This window comes from Pelecanus crispus, chromosome 1, assembly GCF_030463565.1.
Source record: "Pelecanus crispus isolate bPelCri1 chromosome 1, bPelCri1.pri, whole genome shotgun sequence".
In the NCBI taxonomy this organism is placed as follows: domain Eukaryota; kingdom Metazoa; phylum Chordata; class Aves; order Pelecaniformes; family Pelecanidae; genus Pelecanus; species Pelecanus crispus.
This window is the reverse complement of record NC_134643.1, coordinates 206,906,553-206,929,046: the sequence shown is the minus strand read 5'-3', so window position 1 is coordinate 206,929,046 and position 22,494 is coordinate 206,906,553. Positions and strand designations below refer to the sequence as shown.

At 35.8% G+C, this 22,494-nt stretch overlaps 1 protein-coding gene across 4 annotated transcripts in view; it reads left to right on the top strand.

The window, feature by feature from the left end:
• Positions 1–22,494, top strand: part of IFT88 (intraflagellar transport 88) — a 51,966-nt gene that overhangs the window by 10,993 nt on the left and 18,479 nt on the right. For 3 of the 4 annotated variants that reach the window (XM_075715442.1, XM_075715417.1, XM_075715426.1), the window contains exons 8-20: positions 99–203; positions 1,385–1,487; positions 2,155–2,269; positions 2,369–2,600; positions 4,203–4,273; positions 4,727–4,813; positions 7,408–7,507; positions 12,483–12,569; positions 13,211–13,397; positions 15,146–15,254; positions 16,712–16,862; positions 18,004–18,119; positions 21,025–21,077. In XM_075715442.1, the coding sequence (XP_075571557.1) occupies positions 99–203; positions 1,385–1,487; positions 2,155–2,269; positions 2,369–2,600; positions 4,203–4,273; positions 4,727–4,813; positions 7,408–7,507; positions 12,483–12,569; positions 13,211–13,397; positions 15,146–15,254; positions 16,712–16,862; positions 18,004–18,119; positions 21,025–21,077 (1,516 nt within the window). The remainder of the gene's footprint in view (positions 1–98; positions 204–1,384; positions 1,488–2,154; positions 2,270–2,368; positions 2,601–4,202; positions 4,274–4,726; positions 4,814–7,407; positions 7,508–12,482; positions 12,570–13,210; positions 13,398–15,145; positions 15,255–16,711; positions 16,863–18,003; positions 18,120–21,024; positions 21,078–22,494) is intronic. The other variant, XM_075715434.1, reaches the window with a different exon arrangement.

Sequence of the window (22,494 nt, the reverse complement as noted above, 5' to 3'; positions counted from 1 at the left end):
GGACATGAGTATATTCTTTTCATACTTGTTTTGAATGTATTTGCTGTCTTGGGTTAGTAAGATTCAAGGCATTGCTAAATCCTAGGATTTTATTTAAGGCTCTGGAAAAGGCAAAAGAGGCTGGAAGAAAGGAAAGAGTGTTGGTGAGACAACGTGAACAAATTGCTGCTCCAGAAAACATCAACTTAGACCTCACTTACTCAGTAAGTGCTTAGAAATCTTCAGTGAGTGAAAGGTGTTGGTAGCAAACCTCCTAAAGAGACATTTCAGTATTAGCTGAGTGTGTGTGTGTGTTGTAATGCTCCTAGCAGTGTACCAGATCAGATACAGTCTATGTCTGGGGGTGGGGGAAGTTTATGAAGATAAAGCAAATGACTTCTTGGAGTTAAAAACTTAACATTGGGTTGCAAAGATCCATTTATATCATCAAGTCTATTCCCTTGCAATCTCAAGTACCTGAGAAACCATGTAGTCAACATTAAGTGAAGAAGGATGCCCATAACCATCTATTCCAGCTACCAAATCACAAAACATGCATATCAAAATATAACAGATGTAAACCCTGTACTTAAAAAATAGTCTAGAAAATGTAACTTGCCAAGAGAAGAAAACAGGAGAGCTCAGACACTGTCTTGAACTTGAACCATAAAGTGACAGAGGATGCATTACATGAAATAGGATATATTAATATTCCTAAATCCCAAATCTTAAAAGCTGGTATCTAGATTCACATTCTGTTTTCAAATTAGTAGTAGAATTATTTAAAAAAAGGATACAACATACGTAAAAATACTTAGGGGGAATTTAAAGTTGTACTCCAGATAGTTCTGTAGAGAAAATTATTAACAATGAATACATTGAGTTAAGCAGACCTAGTAATTTACTTAACAGGGAAGGTCAGAGTAAAGCTGGGGAAAAAAATGTGGAGGTGTTTTACCTGACACCAGCAGAACTTCTGTTTTGAAACAGCAGTTTGGAAAAATTCTCTCTTCGTAAACGGAGCGACCGCAGGCAGTAGGACTGTTTTCCACATGTTTGAGTCATAAATTACACAGTTTCTGAGAATTATCTTGCATTAATGGTTTTTTTTAATACCCTTGAATTATAATACTGTGTTTACTTAGGTCTAAGGCCCACTTAGCATGACTTTTAATGGTAATTATTTAAGTACAAAAATAAAAGAATTACCTAGAATAAGTAGATTTGAAACTTGTTTTCTCTATGTCAATGTACAAGAACAAAGGAGCATTAAAGATGGGAAGCTTAAAACTGGTAAAAGCAATACTTCCAAGGTAAATTTGCAGTTATCTATTATGAATTTAATTTTATTACTGTTGAGAGAGCAATATTATTTTCTTGTACCTGTAATTCCATTTTTCTTTAGGTTCTTTTTAATCTGGCCAGTCAGTATGCTGCTAATGAAATGTATGCTGAAGCACTGAATACTTATCAAGTTATAGTGAAGAATAAGATGTTCAGCAATGGAGGTAGGTTACATTCCAAAGTGGATTAAAACTGGTAGTCAGGCATTCAAAATAAGGACTTCATCTGCATGGTGTTGACTTACAGACATCTCAGCCCTCATGTCTGCCAGTCAGAGTGGGTGACAGATACTCCTAATCTCTGACTTGGTATGCCTTAATGTGATTTGCCTCTCCCAACTCATGAAGTCTTTTCTTTCCATAGACTAAGCTAAACATAAAGCCAAAAATATTTTCTCATGCAGCGCACACTATATTGTCTGCTCTAATACAATTTTTTTCTCTTTTGACTCTGCTTTCCCCTTCTGAAAGCTTCTTTCAGTATTTTGCACATCTTTGAGACTCCTACAGTGCACTTTTTTCAGAGATGCTTATTTGCAGCTGTCTTCCTGGAGACCACTATAAATAATCTCTGTGTCATCCCTCAATTGACAATCAAAATCAGAATACATCTTACATTGGTAGTTCTTTTCTAGGTTTCATTGCTACTTCATCTCCTTCTGAGTGGAAAATTCACAGAAGGCTGTTCTGTGCAGTGCTTCTTTAGAGGGCCACTGGTACCTATAATGAAGACAAGTTTATTAAGAAGTTGTTCTACTCTGTCACTTTGAAACAATTTCAAATGCTGTAACTATACTGTAAAAGGCTGTAACTCATTGACTTCTTTTGATAGGTAGACTGAAGGTGAATATGGGAAATATATATTTGAAACAACGGAACTATGCCAAAGCTATCAAATTCTACCGTATGGCTCTAGACCAGATTCCTAGTGTCCACAAAGAGATGAGGTGAGTTTCTACTAGTAGACATGGTTCTGAAATACAAGTTTTGGATACAGTATGATTTGATAGTTAAAAATGTAACCTAATCCCGATTTCTTTACTTAGGATTAAAATAATGCAAAATATCGGAGTTGCATTTATTAAAACTGGTCAATACGTTGATGCCATTTCTTCATTTGAACATATAATGAGCATGTCCCCAAACCTGAAGGCAGGCTTCAACTTGATCCTATGTTATTTTGCTATTGGAAATGGTGAGCAAATGAAAAAAGCCTTTCAAAAACTGATTGCAGTTCCCTTGGAAGTGGACTATGATGACAAATACATTTCACCAAATGTAAGTTGGAACAAAATAAACTGTATGTATATGGTAAATCAGGAGAAAGGAGGAGAAACATTGAATGCTTGGACTATACTGAATATGTAAATTCACGTGTATTTATGTATCTAAAATAACCTTTTTTTTTTGTTTACCAGCATGAACTTAGCGTGGCAGTACCGCTCAGAAGTGTAAAATATGTTTGAGAACATTCAAATCCTTTTTTCCTCAAAAGATATGATGTACATAAAATCCATGCCACACGATTGTCCTCATAACGATTTTGTTGAAATTCATCTAGGCTGACTTACACAGCTCACTGCTTTGCCTCCTTTGCTTATATAAAATTTTAATAAAATATTTATAACCTAAAATAAAGGGACCAAAGCAACGAGTGAGTTAATGCAAGTTATGAAGTGCTAATAAAACTTGTAATACTGTAGTGTTATTTTACAGAAGAAAATTTTAGTAAAGTCTACAGATGCTTATTTTAGTTTATTAGACTTCATTGGAAACTGGACTTCCTTTGTACCATGAAACCAGCAGCTCATGATGTTAAAGACAGGAAAAAGTAATTAATAGGCTTAGGGTCCCAATTAGAAAGGTCCTCTGTAGAAAGATCAAGGCAAGCCCTTTATTCTCTTAGCAGTCTTTTTTTCAGTGATGCAAAGCTTCCATTTTCAGTCCTAAAAATATTATTAGTCTTCAAACTGTTTGCAGCTTAAGAGTAGCTGTTGCTTCCTATTGTCCTAGCATAAGCAAATAAAATCTAATATACAAAGCTCATGTATTTATATTTTATTGATAATTATATATAGAATTTCTTATATATCTTTTTATATATGATTGCTATTTATATACAATTATCATATTAGAAATTATGTAACAGTAAGGGTCATTAAACACTTGAATTAATTGAAGAATATGTAAGATCATTCATTGGAAGAAAAGCTTTAGACTGTAGAAGTTCTTTCTAAGGATAGGCAAACTACAGTTTTAACAGACATTCCAAGTTCTATGTTTTGTTATGAGGAGGTCAGAGAAAAGATCACAGAGTTTTCTTCTGGCCTTTATTTTGTATAAATCTATGATCTGTCCCAAATAAATGAGGAAGGGGTGGCTGCCCAGCATACCTGCATTAGTTCTTGTAGAATGAACGGAGATGTGTGATAGAAACCACAAGAGGATCATGTGAGTTACTGTAATGAGAAGGTAGCACAAGTCCTCATCTGCTGAATACCATTGCAGTTCAACAAATGCTTAAGCATGCTCTTATTTTTAAGCATGTGACTATTTTCACTGTGATTTGCAGCCTTCCCAGTCTGACACAAATTACATTAACTACACCTATTAACAACCCTAATGTGAGCTATGACCACATACGTGAGCAGAAAAACAGGATTAAAATAGTTGTAATGCCAAATTGCAGATTTTGTGGTTAGAAAACTACTTTAAACTGAAGCTAGCTTTTTGAAGTGTGAAGAGTAAATAACTGACATTATGTAATTTGCATCAATTTATGTTTACAGTCATGCTGTCTATAAAATATTATAAAATATTATAAAATAATTAAAATGCATGTATACTGGCATAATTTGCGGTTGTTTTGTCCCCCTCCAGGATGATCCACATACGAATCTACTGATTGAAGCCATTAAAAACGACAGTTTAAGACAGATTGAACGTGAGAGGTAGTGGTGGAGTCTGTTCTTTCTTGACTGTGGTGCTATGGATTTTAGCTCCTGAAAGTGTTACCAGTCTTCTCACATGTCCACAGCTCTATAAAAGTGCCCTCATAATTCTTAGGAAAGAACACACTTGGAAGAACTGGTTGGATCACTCAGTTCAGTGTACTGCACTGAAGTAGAGTATCTACCCCAAATGCTACAGGTTACACTGCTTAACATTTGCAGCAGTGGGTTTTTTAAAAGATACAACTAGAGTGTGCAGTGAAGGGAAAACAGAAAAAACAGAGCTTTATCAAGATACAGGGCAGTAGCAGTAGCAGGGGACTGGTTAGATTGACTTCTAAGACTGTCCTGAGTGCAGGAAGAAGCAAGAACAAGATTTGGTTATTTTTTGTATACGTGTTTTTGAAACGGTACCGTGTTTATATCTTTTTTTTTTTTTTTTTTTTTTGTTAGGAAATCCATGGCAGAGGAATACATCATGACAGCTGCTAAACTCATTGCACCAGTAATTGAGACATCTTTTGCAGTGGGCTATGACTGGTAAGAGTCAAGCGGGGCTTCTTTTTGTCTAAACTATACGCCAGTCTCTCGTGCCGGTTATGAAACCAGATTCACAAACATGAAACAGCCTTGGAAACATAGTTTGTTGCACATCACAAACATAGCGTCCAGGCTATTTTCAGTTTGCCTCCGTAATGCTCTGGAGAAGAACAAAAAAAAGCATTAGAGACTATTCTGTGTTAAAAATTCATTTCATTGTATCATTGAAACTCAACTGTTAATTATACATTTTGAACTGTTCTGTATTAGCACAAAAACAGCTTCTTAAATTTCACTTGAATTTGAAAATTCAAAAACTTTCAGAAGTCTCAATAGATAAATGCTATACAGAAGGCAATGATTGCTACTCTTTACTGTAAGTTTGAAGATAGCATAATGAAGACTTGGGGTGCCTAAGAAGCTTTTATTACTCCATAGAGTCATTATATTAACCACTAGAATCTAAATATTATTAGAAAGGTTTATTTGCATTTCATTTATAAACTTAATGTTTATAAATGTAAACTTAATCTACTGTTTCTTAAACATTTATACAAGTGTATACAGTTTACCATTTTGTTTTTTGTATCCATTTTATTTTTCAATTTACAGTTTAGCTTTTGCTTTCTGTGGTATTTTCTACAGCAGAATACTCTTCTCTTTAAAACGAAATAAAATAGGCACACTTCCTATAAGGACAGTTTAAAAATTATTCGTGTAACTTTTCAAGATGTATTTTTAACTAGTTTTTAGTTTTCTATTGTAAGGACTTTGATATTTTTTAGTATTTTTAGTAACTTTATTGGAAAATAACATGTACGCAAATAACTATTGTGTATCTGCAGCTGCAACATTACTTACAGATTATGTTCAGTGTTTGGGAAGTGAAGGAAGTTTGATGGGAAAAGAGAACTTTCCTTTACCTGTTCTTTTTGGCCAGTTAGGATTGTTTTCAAGTTTTGCAGGTTCTAAAATTATAATTTACTAATAAAGCTGTTTATACTAACAGGAAATAATCTGTCACACAGACATGGTTAGTCTGCTAGAGTCCACAAGGTGGTGTTTGATGGTTTAATAATCATTATAATTTCCCTACTTTTGCCATTCTGACTTACTAGAACTTAAACAGTATGTCTTATGACAATTAGTTTGCTGCTTTATAACTTGTTAGTGTGAGTAAGTCAGATTTGTTTGCTCTGTATCTTGTGTTTTTGTTCAAGAAAACTGGAAAAGGTTGTCAGATGTTCAGTTTCTTTAGTGCTATTTACAAAATACTTGTCATGGAGTAAAACACTCTTTTGTATTTGTTCTGGCTAATTAAACAACTTCTTGTGAGATGTGTGGGATTGTTTTGTGTATATCAGGACAGATTTACTCTCTATTATTCTAGGCTGAGGTATTCAAGCCCAGTGAAAAGTTTAATCAGCAGTTCGAGCTTGGATTTCCAAATACTACACTTTGTTATGAAACCTTTGAGTATTAAATGTGCTTTTAATGAGATTAATTTTATTTACAGAAATAAAATGGGGACAAATAATCTTCAGATTTCTTAACTTCTTCATTAAAATGCGACATAGTCTTGGGACTATTCTGTCATATTCCATAAGGAACAGTTGGATAGTTAGATCTCATTGCATTTTATCATTAAAAGATGTTAACAGTAGCAGTTGAAAACTGGTTTTTCACCTTTCTTTTATAACAGATGTCTTTGCAGAAATTGCTTTTTTTAAATATAATTTTTCCTCCAACATCAAAAGGCATTTGTATACTTTGTATAGAGACTGTCCATGTACCAACCCAGTTATAGCAGCAGGCAGTTTGTTGAATAAAAGTTTTGTTGGCAAACTAGCCAACAATTAGAAGAAAAAAAGGCTTTGCACCACTTAAAAAAAAAAAAAAAAAGGAATTAAAGAAGCATACCACAAAGTTGTTCATTTAGTGTGCTTAATTCCAAACAGTTTGAGAGAACAGTATATGCATAGAATAAATAAAGGTCTTGCTTCAAATGATTAGGTAATTTTAAAGTACATCCCATCAAACCCTGGAAAACGGTGTCTGTGAATGAACATCTGAACTGTCTGGTGTGTTCTGTTTTGCCCTCATTTTGCAGAAGACCCTAAGCCAAAAGTAACTGAGGTACGATCAGGAAGAGGTTTATTATTATGACTTTATTATTATGTAGATCAGGGACACAATCTGCAGTCTCTGGCTTTGTTCATTAAGCTGGTTTATGGGTTTGGTAGTATATGCAACAGGAGATCAGGTTTGAAAAAATCAGCTGATAGAACGTATCCAAAGAAAATGGTTTGAAAAATGATCTTTGTCAATATCTGATGTCAAGTATCACTCAGTGATGGAAAATAACCTGGTAATTAGGCAGCTGACTGAAAAAAATGAGAGCAGAGATAGTATTAAAGTAGGTTATGGGAATAAAATGTTTTTTCAAATATTTTTAATTAAAGTGCTCTTTGCCTCTGTAAAGTAAGAAGAGCTAAGAACAGCTCATTTTGGAAAGCAAATTAGCTGCAGAAGTATATAACTGGCATTTGCACAGATGCATTTTGTTTACCTTTATGGCTTTCTTTTTGTTGCAGGTGTGTTGAGGTAGTAAAAGCTTCCAACTATGTAGAGTTAGCCAATGACCTGGAAATAAATAAAGCCACTACTTACTTAAGGCAGCAGGATTTTAACCAGGTATAGTAACTTTTCACATTACTACTTTTTAATACTGTATTGGCAAAGATACCTTTCTTAATCACAGCATATTTTTCAGCAAGGGAAAGAATTATTTATGCAAGCATTATAATTATATTGATGCTGCTCAGTAAAATACCTTTATAAAAACACTGATAAGAGATGAGTTTTATCTAAATGAAATTTCTGCTACAGAAGTTAGAGTGAATGCAGTTCACTTCAAAATGTCGTGGTTTAGCCCCACCCAGCAACTAACACCACGCAGCTGCTTGTTCACTCCCCCTACCCCGATGGGATGGGGGAGAGAATCAGAGGAGTAAGTGAGAAAAATTCCTGGGTTCAGATAAAAACAGTTTAATAATTGAAATAAAGTAATATGGTAATGATAATAATAACAATATAATAATGATAATAATATACAAAGCAAGTGATGCACAATACAATTGCTCACCACCCGCCGACCAATACCCAGACAGTTCCCGAGCAGCGATCGCTGCTCCCCGGCCAACTTTCCCCAGTTTCTATACTGAGCATGACGTCACATGGTATGGAATAGCCCTTTGGGCAGTTTGGATCAACTATTGTGGCTGTGCCCCCTCCCAGTTTCTTGTGTACCTGGCAGAGCATGGGAAGCCGAAAAGTCGTTGACTAGCATAAGCAGTACTTGGCAACAACTAAAACATTAGTGTGTTATCAACATTCTTCTCCTACTAAATCCAAAACACAGCACTATGCCAGCTACTAGGAAGAACGTTAACTCTATTCCAGCTGAAACCAGGTCACAAAATTAAGACACCTAACTTTAGTTATCTTCCCTGGGTGTCCAAGCTGTCATTACAGTTAATGGAACTGTAGTCAGTAGAGTCAATAAAGCCTAGAAGCCATGTGCTAATTAATGTGGAGGTGTTTCCATTAGTATGAGCTGAATCTTTCTCTGTTAGGTTGACTATAGTACCAAATATATGCAGATGCACTTCGTATGTATCATTATTGTTTATGTTATGGTATTCTCACTGTTCCCTATGTACTACAGCATTCCCTAAAATACTATAATCTGACCTTGAACTTTAGTCAGCCCTCCTGTCCTTCCATTCAAATATAAACTGGAATTAAATTAAGCATCTCCTCAGGAACTTGGACAGTTCTGCATCTTTTATAAAATATTGCCCCCCTGGAGGGCACAGAGGGCTTGGATGAGTCACCATTACTGAAAAGACAGCAGTTTAAACCACAATGCATATTAGCAAATGAGGAAGGTCGTAGAAAAGATACAGTTTTGGTACTTCCAAGTAAAAGTATAGCTCATTGCTCAAAATTCATTAACTGGCAGAAGTTCAGAAGATAGATCTAACAAAATCTTTGTGATTTTATGGTTTTTATCATGCATATTATTACATGTTCCCTTTTCATTGTCTTGTTGTATTTTTAAATATGCATGTGAGGTAACTTTTGGCTATGTTGAAGTTATTTATGTGTGTTTATGTAGGTAAGATCTCTTTCTGCAGCTGGCCATCCAATCACTAGTTAGACATATTTCTGCCAATGAATTTTACGCTGAACTGCCTTCATGGTAAAAATCGTCACCAATCTCTTGCTAATAAGTACAGCAGGCTGTTAACTGTAGCTTTCCTTTTCTATGCATATAAATTGCCAATGTAGGTGTATAAATTAATACCACAACCTAACCACGTTTAAGTTTTTGGTGTTATCTAAGTGAATGTGCAGCTTTCTTATTATGTTTTATTTTAAGACAAATGCAGGTTTTTTGCTCTTAATCAATTTTTTATAGGCTGTGGGACAATTTATAATACCAGGTTTTTGTCAAAATTGCCATGTGATCTTTTCTTTGCCTGTGGAAAAAAGCCTTGGTTTGGAAAGTGAGCAGTTGGAAAACAGCTTCATCTGAACAAAAAGAAACAGATAGCTGACAGGATTTGCTCAATTTCCTTCTAACATACACTGTTCGGTACATTCAGTGATAGGAATGCTGAATAAATAAGAAGGAATATAGCAACCCCCGTGTTTGCACGAGTGGCAAGAAGTATTAGAGATCATATACAGCAAAATTACAGCTGAAGCTGAATACCTCTGTCATCTTCTAAGGTCCTTCATATTCCCATAGCTTGGAGGGATGCACATAGGCCACATACTTAACTCTAGCCCACTTTTCCTTCTCGTATTTAAGCTCTTCTGGTTCCCTGAGTAGCTCTTGCACCTCCTGTCTGTCCTGTCCTCTTCTCCTTCCCTGTAGATACTGCATGTCTGTCTTGATAGCTTTTCTGAGATCAGGAAGCAGCTTGAGAGTTTGGAAAATTTTGAGTAAATCTAGTAGCTTTATTGATGATAGCTTTTGGAGGGTGAGAGAGTTACAGGTAGGTAAACAGTCATATGATCTCAAGAATTTACTATTTTGATGGTAATTTTTTGCGATTTCCAGTTAGTATCCAGTATAGGTTAAAAAAAAAAAAATTCTCAGAGGTAAAATGAGATACAGAGATTGTTGGTGATGTTTCTGTGGAGTACTCCAATGGACGGAGAGGGCAGGGTGTTGGAAGTTAGGAGTAAGTGGAGAAGATGCTCTTTTTATTTTGATTATGTGATAGAAGACCTTTAACCTGCACTGGAACTACTTAATGGTAGCGTGGGACTGCAGAATGGTGATTGCAGAGAGTTGGGGTTTTTTTTTGTTCTAATAAAACTGCAGCTGCCACTTATATTTATCCTGTCTGTCTGTTGTTCATATACTTACTAACTCACCACCTGCTCAACACACCTTTGGCTGAAGAACAAGAATGGAAACTTTTTGAAATATTCAGTTTTGAGGCTGAAAGTTTTATTGTGTTTCAAAAAAGAACTGAATAATGGGCTTAACTATGTGCTCATCATAATGAATATGTTATGTTAAAACAGTCCTAGCAAAAAAAAAAAAAAAAAAAAAAAATTCGGGGGGAAATTACCATAATATCTCTAGATTGTATTTTCCTAGTAAGGGGTTTTGTGTATTAGATATTTTGAATATTTTCTTTATTTAAAAGAAAAACTTTGAAAATGGATTTAAAAACATAATTCTGCAGGTTAGCCATGCAACTCCTTAACATCTCTGGCAGAGCCTGCTTTGAAGTTTAACTTCTGTAAGCAAATAAGGTACATTGGAAACATGTCACAAAGAATAATTTGGACGATCTGTATTTTGATTGTTGAATCTAAGTAATCATTATTGTTTGTATTAAAAAGTTAGAAGTTATTTAGAAATATATAAATTTAGCTGATGATACAGTGAGAGCATTTCTATTTTGCAAGGACAAAAGGAGTATTGCTATGGATTTTCATCCTAGGGCTCATAATTGCTGAAATGGTTCAAGAGACTTGCAACATAATTTACCAGTAAGTCAATAGAGTTCAGAGTCATATGAACTTTTCATTATACATGAAGAAGAGATTACTTCCACTCTAATTTTTATCATCAAAGGTGCTATTTAGCAGTAAAAACAAAGGTAAACAAATCAGCTACAATGGGAAATGAATTTTCAGAAAGTGCCTTTGAACTATATAGCTCTAAGTTCACTAAAAATGAATTCCATTTTAAGTAATGCACTTCTTTTACTTGAAGAAGCAAGTCTTTGCTTAAGAGTAGAGTACACCAGATACAGTAGTGTTACATCTGTAAGTATTTGGGACCATTTCGTTTTTGGAGAAAGTCACAAATATATATAAAACTTTAAAATTATCATAGTTAAAGTCTTACATTTCAGAGACCACAAAATCTAAATCCTAACTTTTGAAATGCTTTTCTTGATTGAAATTGGTGTATTTCTTTAGAGGATTTTCTATTATTACGAGAATGTTATGATCTTTACTAGTTCATAGTTCTTGGGTGGAATGTAGTTGACTAAATCAATGAACTACATCTAGCTGTATATACTTTGTCATTTACACGTCATTAGTACAGTCATGTTTTTTGTGTAAAGTAACTAAAAAAAGTATGTATGACAGTCAATTAAAACTTGTTTCCTTCACGTTTGTTTTGGCATTCCACATACAGTATCATGCCTTCACTTTGATATGTAAACAGCAGCTTATAGGTTTCATGTAAAGGAAGAAGGAAACTTTTGAATTGCTAATGTTGATGGCTAAATTGAGGTTGCCACATCTGTGTTGTAATAGATGACAGAACTGGGCTCACTGTGATATTCTAACAGTTTGTGTAGTTAATATAAATATTTAGTGTAAAGAAGCCAGATTTTTTTAATAATTTAGTCTGCAGTTACAAACGCTATCACATAGTCAATGGAAAAAAAAAAACCCTGCCTTTTATTTCAAAGTTTCTTTGATAGTTTATTAGCTATAAGCTTGTTTACTTTTTGTCCATAAACTTCTTTCTTTTGAAGTTTATGAAATTTAGTTTTTATGTAAAACATTTTTAGCCTCAGTCTTCATGTTTGAGTACTTCCTAAACCTGGACCGGTGTTGTCGTCTTATTACACAAAACAAGTGCAAGTTGAAATGCAATCCCAGTCTTGCATATTTTTTTAATATAGTGTGTACTTTTTTAGCTTTTTAGTAAGAGTTTTAATGTCAATCCTTTTGTGTTCACTTAACTGGAAAAATATGTATGAGAGTTTTAATTAGTTGACTACATTAAAAGCAAATAATATATACTTGTGTTTTGTATGTATAGAACTATCAGATATCTGTGTAGTTCAAGGTAGCCATATCTAACCTAAATTTCGAAGAAGTACTAAATAGCCAATACTATTGAGATTTTGTGACCAAGATTGATATTATGTATAATATAGATATACTTCTGTGTGTACATGCTTACAAGCATGTGTTACAAGCTCTAGTAATTATCATGCTTGTGAGTATGAGTTGATAATTTTAGCTGTTTGTTACTGTAGAGTTTATTGATGCTTTCTGAAAGAATTTTGGTATGTTTGCTTCAGTGGGAAGTAAGCTGTTTCCAAATTACTCCTAGGCACTGGAGACTTTAAAAATGTTTGAAAAAAAGGATAGCAGAGTAAAGAGTGCAGCTGCAACAAACCTTTCATTCCTTTATTATTTGGTAAGTGTTTGCTTCAACAAAACCAGTTAAGAACTGCAGTTTATGTAGCAACTTCTGTATCTTTGTAGCAATTTTTGTGTCTGTCTAAATAATCTCTATAAACAACAAGAAACTGCATGTTAGAGGAGTTGTTCTGGAACTTCCATTCTTGGCTGTAGTTGAAGTTTGGAGCATGTCCTTTGTATCCTGTTGCTGAGAGGAAGAATGAGTTTGAGCCCCAGGCCACAGAAGTATGCCTGCAATGTGATTTGTGCAGAAGCTCAGCAGCTGCATTTAAAACTTGGGTCCTGAAGACCCTGGCTGAACTTCAGGAACATGTGAAGTATGTAGCTTAGGCAGGTGTGTTTTGTGCATGAAGTTTGTAGGGTATGGGGATTTGGTTTTGTTTTTTAAAGAAATACTGCTTTTGTTGCAACAAAGAAAACTTCTAGACAGAATGGGACAGAGTGGCAAAACACGTCTCAGGTGTTAAGCTCTCTGAAACTTGATCAAGATGATCTGCCTTATGCAAATGCATAGGACTAAAGAATGTATTATTTTTTCATCCTCAATCTTTTGAAACTGTATGAACTGTAAGAAGGCACAGCTGCAAGAAAACTGACCGACAAATGACTAATACAATGTTTGTTTTGTTCCTGTAGGAGAATGAATTGGGACAAGCAACTAACTATGCAGATTTAGCTGTAAATTCTGATAGGTACAATCCAGCAGCTCTAACTAACAAAGGAAATACTGTTTTTGCAAACGGAGACTATGAAAAAGCAGCTGAGTTTTATAAGGAAGCTCTCAGGAATGATTCCTCATGCACTGAAGCACTTTATAATCTTGGTAAGCAAAAGGTGCTTTTGTGATTTAGCTTTTGTCTAAAGGTAACACTAGTGTTTCTGAGAATATGGTTTCAAAGTGTTCTTGTATAGAAATATATACTAATTATTATTACATTATTCAGTAATTTATGTTATAGCAAGGTATTAATTTGTATTGGGTTTCCGTGGCAAGGCTTTGGTAGTGGGGGGGCTACAGGGGTGGCTTCTGTGAGAAGCTGCTAGAAGCTTCCCCTGTGTCCCATAGAGCCAATGCCAGCCGGCTCCAAGACAGACCTGCCGCTGGCCAAAGCCACCAAGCCCATCAGTGACAGTGGTAGCACCTCTGTGATAACATATTTAAGAAGGGGGGGGGAACCCAAAACACTGGGACACAAACTGCAGCTGGAGTGAGGAGTGAGAATATGTGAGAGGAACGACTCTGCAGTCACCAAGGTCAGTGAAGAAGGAGGGGAGGAGGTGTTCCAGGCACCGGAGCAGAGATTCCCCTGCAGCCCCTGGTGCAGACCATGCTGAGGCAGGCTGTGCCCCTGCAGCCCATGGAGGTCCACGGTGCAGCAGATATCCACCTGCAGCCCGGGGACAACCCCACGCCAGAGCAGGTGGATGTGCCCAAGGGAGGCTGTGACCCCATGGGAAACCCACGCTGGAGCAGGCTCCTGGCAGGACCTGTGGCCCCGTGGAGAGAGAAGAGCCCATGCTGGAGCAGGTTTGCTGGCAGGACTTGTGACCCTGCGGGGGACCCACGCTGGAGCAGGCTGCTCCTGAAGGACGGCACCCCATGGAAGGGACCCATGCTGAAGCAGTTCATGAAGAACTGTAGCCCATGGGAAGGACCCACGTTGGAGCAGTTCATGGAGGACTGTCTCCTGTGGGCGGGACGCCACGCTGGAGCAGGGGAAGAGTGTGAGGAGTCTTCCCCTGAGGAGGAAGGAGCAGCAGAGACAACATGAGATGAACTGACCGCAACCCCCATTCCCTGTCCCCCTGTGCTGCTCAGGGGGAGGAGGTAGAGAAAATAGGGAGTGAATTTGAGCCTGGGAAGAAGGGAGAGGTGTGGGGAGGTGTTTTAAGATTTGGTTTTATTTCTCATTACCCTACACGTGTTCTCACTCCTCTCTCCTACTCAGTTTTGATTGGTAATAAATTAAACTGATTTTCCCCAAGTTGAGTCTGTTTTGCCCGTGATGGTAATCGCTGAATCCTTATCTCAACCCATGAGCCTTTTCATTACATTTTCTCTCCCCTGTCCAGTGAGAAGGAGAGTGACAGAGTCTCTTTGGTGGGCACTTGGCATCCAGCCAGGGTCAAACCACCACAACTTTCTGTTCTGAAAAAAAAATACCAGTGTTAACAACATCAACTAGTAATTGCAGATGATTAAGTTACTTTGAAAATAAAAATTTTTACTATCTACTAAAAATATACCAGTTTTACCATTATTAAACCATCAGAGTCATTCCCCTCTAAAAGCCCTCCCTTTCCCTCATTCATCTTGTTCAAAAGTGAGATTACATCTGTTCTTCATCTTTGAATGGGGTTCACGTTCCCTGCGTTTATCGGTTTGGTAAGTCATACTAGATGGTAAGAATTACAACCATGGCTCTCAAGAACAGAGTCTGTCAGTGTCAAAGCAGTTATACTGCCTCTGAGTACCATGTTTTTATTTAATTTTTCTTGGTTATTCTGTCAGTTAATATACTGAAGTAATCTTTTCTTCATTGCATTAATACTGTAACCTTTATTTTTTAGGTTTAACGTACAAGAAGTTAAACAGAATAGATGAAGCTTTGGATTGTTTTCTGAAACTCCATGCAATCCTTCGAAATAGTGCCCAAGTCCTTTACCAGATTGCAAACATGTATCTTTTTTCTGGATTATGATAGGGGATGGTGGTTTTAGCAAACTCATTTAATCTGAAATATGTTTCAATCATGACATGACGACTTAGAAATTCACTACAGTGTTCATTGTAATTAGGAAGATCATGCATAGATTCATTCTCTGATGTTTGTAAAAACGAGAACAGAACTTACAATCTTCTTGGACATTTCCAGTGAATCAAGTGAAGAAATACATTAAGGTTGTTAACATTGCAGGGAATACATTTATACTCAGTATTAAAGTGTGCTCTGGAATATTTAAAATGCTGCTGATTTTATTATAAAAATAATGTGGCAGATGTAAGCACAATTGAGTAAAACCTTTAAGGAAAAAAAAAATACAGCTAATGAAAGTGAAGTTCTGTTCTGAAAGCTGTTTTCAAATTAGTTAGTGTATGTGTAGGAGAATAATTGTCTGCCAGCACTGCAAAAGCTCAACAGATTGAAAAGCTGAGGAGGGGAGGGGTTGGCTTTGCACATCACCAGTGATATTCTACACTATGCATTTCTTTAACAATGCTTCTGAGGATGTGCAAACTAATAAAATCCTCCCCCAGGCAGAACACATTCCCGTTGCTGTACTACACTCAAGAATAGTGAAGGTAATAAAAGTATATTTTAGTAAAATAAGTAACCTCCAAAAATACAAAAGGGCTGTGATCTCTATTCCTTGCGTAGCCTCTTTTCAGCAGCATAAATGGCCCTACAACTCCCCGTTCCCACCTGGGGGAGAATTTCTCTGCTCCACTGCTATGTAAAACTGCTTTCCACTAACACTCACAAGGTTTTTCTGTGAAGGGTAGGGTGCAGCAGAAACTGAAAAAACATGTGGAGCAGTAGCTCCAGCTCACATTGCTGCAGAGGTCTGAGCCATTGTGCCACTCGGGTGACTGAGGAGGGGAGAGCACACTGCAGGCCCGATCACAGCTAAAGCTGCCTCTGTTCTCTGGCCAGAGTCATACATTGTCTGTGCTGTGCTCTTGGACATACAGCAGAAAATCTCACTGCAGGCAAAAGTCTGTTCTTGAGGATAGCAGTTTTACCTAATCATTTACTTTAGGACAAAATTATATATTACAAAAGCCTAACGAAGTTCTAAGGGCTACAAATAAATCGCCTGGTTCTCACACTTCATTCTTATAAACAAAGTCAAAGTAAAATTAGTGACAGAGAGGAGAACCGAGCCTGAAGTGATTTTAAGGTGAAAGAGCAGCCAAGGCCTCTGAATATTTCTCTTTCTACAGGGTAACAAAAATACTTTCCGATATGAATGAAATTATGAAAATAATGTTTAAAAAATCCCAGTGTATCTCCACACTACAATAATCTCCACACAACAATATCTGTCCAGCATATGCATTACTTTACATAGTAGTAGGAATTCTGAGTAAATCAAAATATCATTGGCATCAGTCCTTGACTGAGGAGAACTCAGATATGAGATCATGGAAGATCCCAATCAAGCCATAGAGTGGCTCCTGCAGTTGATCAGTGTAGTACCAACTGATCCACATGTACTTTCAAAACTAGGGAAATTATATGATAATGAAGGTGATAAATCCCAAGCTTTTCATTATTACTATGAGGTACTTGTTCTTATTGCTTTTCCAATGCACTTTGTCATAATTAAAGAAAAATTTTGTCACAGGTTCCGGTATCAAATTAACAATTAATTCATTTAAACGTTTGAAAATGTCATTTAAAAAAAAGAGATTTTTGTGGGACAGAGTTGACAAAAATCTACTTTTTGTAGTCAGATCCTAAGGAAACACATAGCCTGTGTTTCTGCGTGGTATTTGACCTCAGACTTTCATTTTTCATATGATCATTGTTTACATTGAACCCTAACAATTTTAATTTAAGATATAGTCCAAGAAGTAAAAGATGGATATAATAAATGTAATTTTAAAGGTGTGTGACATGACTGCATTGATTGGAAGCTGTATCTGTATAATGGAGAGAGACAGAGAGAGAGAGATAATGTGTTTGTGTTTATGTATGTAAGTTTTTATACATATTGTAATGGTACAGCTACACATGTATAAACAGTTGCCTAAAGACAGGCATCTTCAAACCAGCTGTAGTACTGCCTGTAGAGATTCTTCTGTTTAGAAACTGGAATAAGACAGGAAATTGCTTTGCTGCAGTCTGAGATGTGTTTTTATCTGTGTAAAGCAAGGATGACCGCACGCAGTGTTGCAATCTGAATACTAGTGGAGTGGCGCTTGATGATAATTTTGCTGCCTATTTAGTGGGAATTTCTAAAAAGCCAAAAATGTTATTTAGGTACATTATTTAGGTATTTCATAGAAAAGAATGCTTTTAGGTGAGTTTTCCAGCAGGCTGATTTGAGTGTGGAATTGTACACGTATTAGTTAGCATTGTTTAATGTTTTAGGTAACTTATTCACATGTAGACATGATCTAAGTAAACGTTTTTGCTGTTGCAAACTATTTAAAATAATATTTCAAATAAGGCTGGGTGGAAAATGTGACAGACTCATCTCAGGTAACTTCTAAAAAGCATTCTGTAATTAGAAAACTTGGCATGCTTTTTTTTTTTTTTTTCCCCCCTAGGATTACTTAGTATAGCACACTAGTTCCATTCATATATTACACATTTTTGGCATCTGGAGAATTAAATGCTTGAGTAAGATATTCCAGAAGTAACATAAAGATGTTGTTTATCACTAAAATTGTGTTTCTTTCACCTTTCCTATTTTGTCAGTCATACCGGTATTTCCCTTCAAACATTGAGGTCATTGAATGGCTTGGAGCCTATTACATTGACACTCAGTTTTGTGAAAAAGCCATTGAGTACTTTGAAAGAGCAGCACTTATCCTGTAAGTAATTATTATTTTATGCTTAGTCAAATATTTTGTGATTAGACATCCATAAGTATACCTGGAGATAAATTAGTTGGATAACTTTAATACTATAAGCAAATACCAGAGTTAAGAATATTTGGGATATTATTTAATTTTCTCAACTTTCTGTTCGTTTACAGTGTGTTTTTGCTCTTACTGTGCAATTTCAATGTTAAGTAAGATCCTCCACTGGGCCTGAGATAGTATTAGGTATCAGAATCTCTTTTCTCTATCCTCTGCCACTAAAAACAGCTATGAAGTGGGGAACAGCTCTCCTAAGCCACCAAGACCTCCTTCTCTATGGCTTTATGTGAAATATTTCCTTTCTGTTATTTTATCATGCAGTGTGGATTTGATGGTTTAGATAAATGCATCTTTTAGCAGTTCTTGCTGCATTTCTACTTTTCACGTAACTTCTACTCCCATTAAAAATGCTGTTACAAATAAGGTATAGAAGTAAGCAAAAATATGCAGTGCAGAATTACCAATGGCTAGTGAAAGTAAGTTGACAGATCAAATTGATCCTGATAGAGATATTTGAAATATGTTGAGTTTAGTTCAGCATCTTAATTGCTGAAATTGTCCTTCAGCAGAATGTGATACACTTAAGAAAGTACATAGGCCATATATTTTATTTTAGATCAGAAAGGGAGCTTACCAGACAAATGGTTAATAAACAAGAATTTGGTCGAATTTAAATCTGTAATCCAGAGTTCAAACAGAATTCTAAAAAGACATGCATATGGTCTTTTTTTGTGGAAACAAATATTTGTCTATATGTTAATGAAGAATTTTGTGTTAATAGACCAACTAAAATTCACTCCAACAAGTGTGCATTTCTTTATTTTGTGTTTTGGGAAACCTATCAAAAATCAGGCTAAGCAAAACTCAGTTATTGCTTGTCTCGTGATGATCTAAAATTTGACATTCTTTTTGTTCTGTGAATCTGAATGACATGCATGAACACGACAGCATGTGAACAAAAATTTGTACAGTATTATTCAAGGAAAGATTATATTGCAAATATGTTGTTAGACGTTCAGTAAAAAATACTAATTCTGGTTTTGAAAGGGCTTGAGTTAGAGCAGACATTAATTATAGAAGAGAAAATCCAAGGTTTAAATAAGGATTAAAAATTGAAACAAAAATAATTAGAAAAACATAGACTTCACCCAAACTGTGATATAGTTATAAAGAAATAGAGATGTAGATTAGATGAAAATACATAGGAGACAGTTCACAGAAATCACAGTTCACAGGTTTGCCAGTATTCTTTTCAGTATAAATAATGGCCACCTTAAAAAACTGTATTTTAGTCAAGCTATGAGATAGCATATGCTGGTGTTCACAGCCTTCTTAGAAACTTTGGAAGGAAACAGCTGAAACTAAAAAGAGTTATTTCATAATTTTGTTTTGGCAAAAATCTATATATTTCATGCTTCATGTTGCACGCACTTCATGTTTCATGCATGGACCATGTGGATTGTAAAGTACTTACGAATAATTAGCATATGAAATTCTTCATTATTATTTGTAATTGTAATCTTTCTGTAATACAAAGAAATTATTTCTCTGTGGGATGAGATTGTTAATAGTAGATAACAGAACATAGATGTTCTGGTGTTTATTTGGTATTAAAAATAGACTCTAGATATGCTAATTGCTAAATATGAATGTTGGCTTATAAATTGCTACTAATTGTAAATAAAGTTACATTTTTAAATTACAATTTTATTTTAACCATGACCAGCATTTTTATTTTAACATTGTTTAGTGTATTCAGTGTTTTAATCACAATAATTACATTTTAAATTGCATTCTAAGATAACATGTTTGACAATGAATTGAGAAACAGTTTTTCATTATTCTACATTTTACTAGCATGCAGAAATCTATCATTAATAAAAGGAGTTGTGCAGCTCATGCTGGCTGCTGACAATTTGCTCTCTCTAGAATTTTCATACTGAACTGTGTAATAAACTTTATTATGGTGTCTGCTTGGCTGGCTTTATTGTTTGCAGGAGACATATTCAGCTGAAACTAAAAAAGGTGAAGCAGCTGTCTTTCATAAGCTTGTTTGGCAACTACCAGGCAAACAGATTATTTAGAGTTAAAAATGGCCTGTGCTGTGACTGGGGGGAGAAATTGAAGAGAATAAGTACAAAACTATTGTGAAAATGTTAGCATACAGTGCCTTTGGGTTATGCTACTGTTGAATTGTAAGCCACATGAGAAAACTGCTTTGGCTTATAGAGCATCCTTACACATGAAAATTTCCTAATTTTCACATTATCTTGATAAGAATGAGGAAAGAGTCCAACAGTTTTGTTGTACGTGTTCAAACATCTCAAATATTTTCTCTGACCATTTCTGTCATCATTATGGGCTAAAAAGAGAAGGACAGGTAGCAGGTAGGACATCGAGGTGATGGCACAGAGGAGAAGCCAGAGTTTGAAGCTGTAAGTGGGGAATGTGCTTCTTGGCAGGGATCCCTTGGGCGTGCTTGGGACCCTACTGGTGAGACTTAATCAGAATACAGTTTAGCATTTTGTTCTCCCCCATTGCGTGGTTCTGTACCTCAGACAAAGATTAGTGGTTCACGTGTCAGGTCTACCAATCGTGTCTGGTGCACAGAATCATGAGCAGGAGAAAGACTATAATACAGGACTACAAAGGAGTGACATCAAGGCCTGAACACAGGAGCATGACACAGGGGTAAACTGTGTGTGAACTGAATAGGCTAAATTCTTCCTAGGAAGGCAATATGCCAGGTGAAAAATTTTAAGAGTAGTTTAATAGTAGGTCTTTACCAATGCTATGCAGATTATTTTGCTTGTTCATTGTTTGGCAGTATGCATAATTTAATTTTATTTATATGCAGACCGACACAAGTGAAGTGGCAGCTGATGGTTGCCAGTTGCTACAGGAGAAGTGGTAAGTTCTGTAACTTTTTTATAATTAGTTGGAGGTTTGTAACATATTTTGTAATTAGTTGGGATTGTTCAGCCTGGAGAAGAGAAGCCTGAAGAATATATCAAGGGGGCTTATAAGAAAGATGGAGAGAGACTTTTACCAGGGCCTTTAGTGACAGGACAAAGGGCAACGGCTTTAAACTGAAGGAGGGTAGACTTAGATTGGACATAAGGAAAAAATTTTTTACGATGAAGGTGGTGAGACACTGGAAACACGGTGCCCAGAGAAGTTGTGGGTGCCCCATCATTGGAAATGTTCAAGGTCAGGTTGGATGGGGCTTTGAGCAATCTCATCTAGTGAGAGATGTCCCTGCCCATGGCACGGGGGTTGGACTAGATGATTTTTATGGGTCCCTTCCAACCCAAACCATTCTATGATTTGTTTTGTTTTGGTTGATGTTTTGATTTTTTTTTCTTTTGATCTTTTCTACCTGATGTGAATACTGTTCCTAAAGTTTGTTTGAAATTTCAGTTACGTATTATTTGTATATGTAATAAAACATGACTTTTCTTTAAGTCCAGGAAGTGTGCCTGCACTGACTTATGCATGAAACACTCATTGTGCTGTTAAATAAGTAAAATACAGAAGATACTACAGCATAAATGATCTAATAGAAGGGGTTTTTAAATGTAATTATACTAGCATCTGATCTGGCATAAGTATTTAGATTTTAAAGTTGCTTAATTCCCGTTCCTTTTCAACAGCAGGTATAATTTTTCTGTATTAAAATAGTATTTGCATTACACAAACAAAAGGCAGTCTTAATGTGCTGTATTTTCTTACTGGGAATATAATATGCCAATAAGCAAAGTGGAAAAGAGACTGATCTTTCTGGGTATTTTCATCACCTAAAATACATTCAAGGCACTTGATGAGGTGAATGATACTCTTCTTTCTTTCTGTCCCATTTTGTTACTCTCCTTTATGTTTCTTTAGAACTTTGCAGAGCAGACTTCCACAATAAATAAGTGCATTTTCTCACTCTGCTCAGTTATTTAATACAACAGTGAGGAAAGGAACATGACCTAGGAAAGTCAGTGAATTAAGAACCGTCAGCACCACCCAAAACAGATTAACTGTTTTCCCAGCAAAGAAAAACAATCGGTTTGGCTGCTTTTTAGATCATTTATGATTCATTGGCAAAATTCCCAGTTTAACACATAGCAGGTCAGTTTGATCTCTACCTTGTGCTAGGGAAACAAAAATAGTGATCTCAACAAACTTTTTTGTCAGATATTTTAGCAATATGAGGTTTTAGATTCACTGGTCTATCAGTCCTTTCCATAATAATCAAGCTGAGCCAAAATTGAAGGCAAAAGTCTTAAAGAATAATTACTTTGCTACCAGATGTGGGCAAAGGAGACACACACAATTAGTA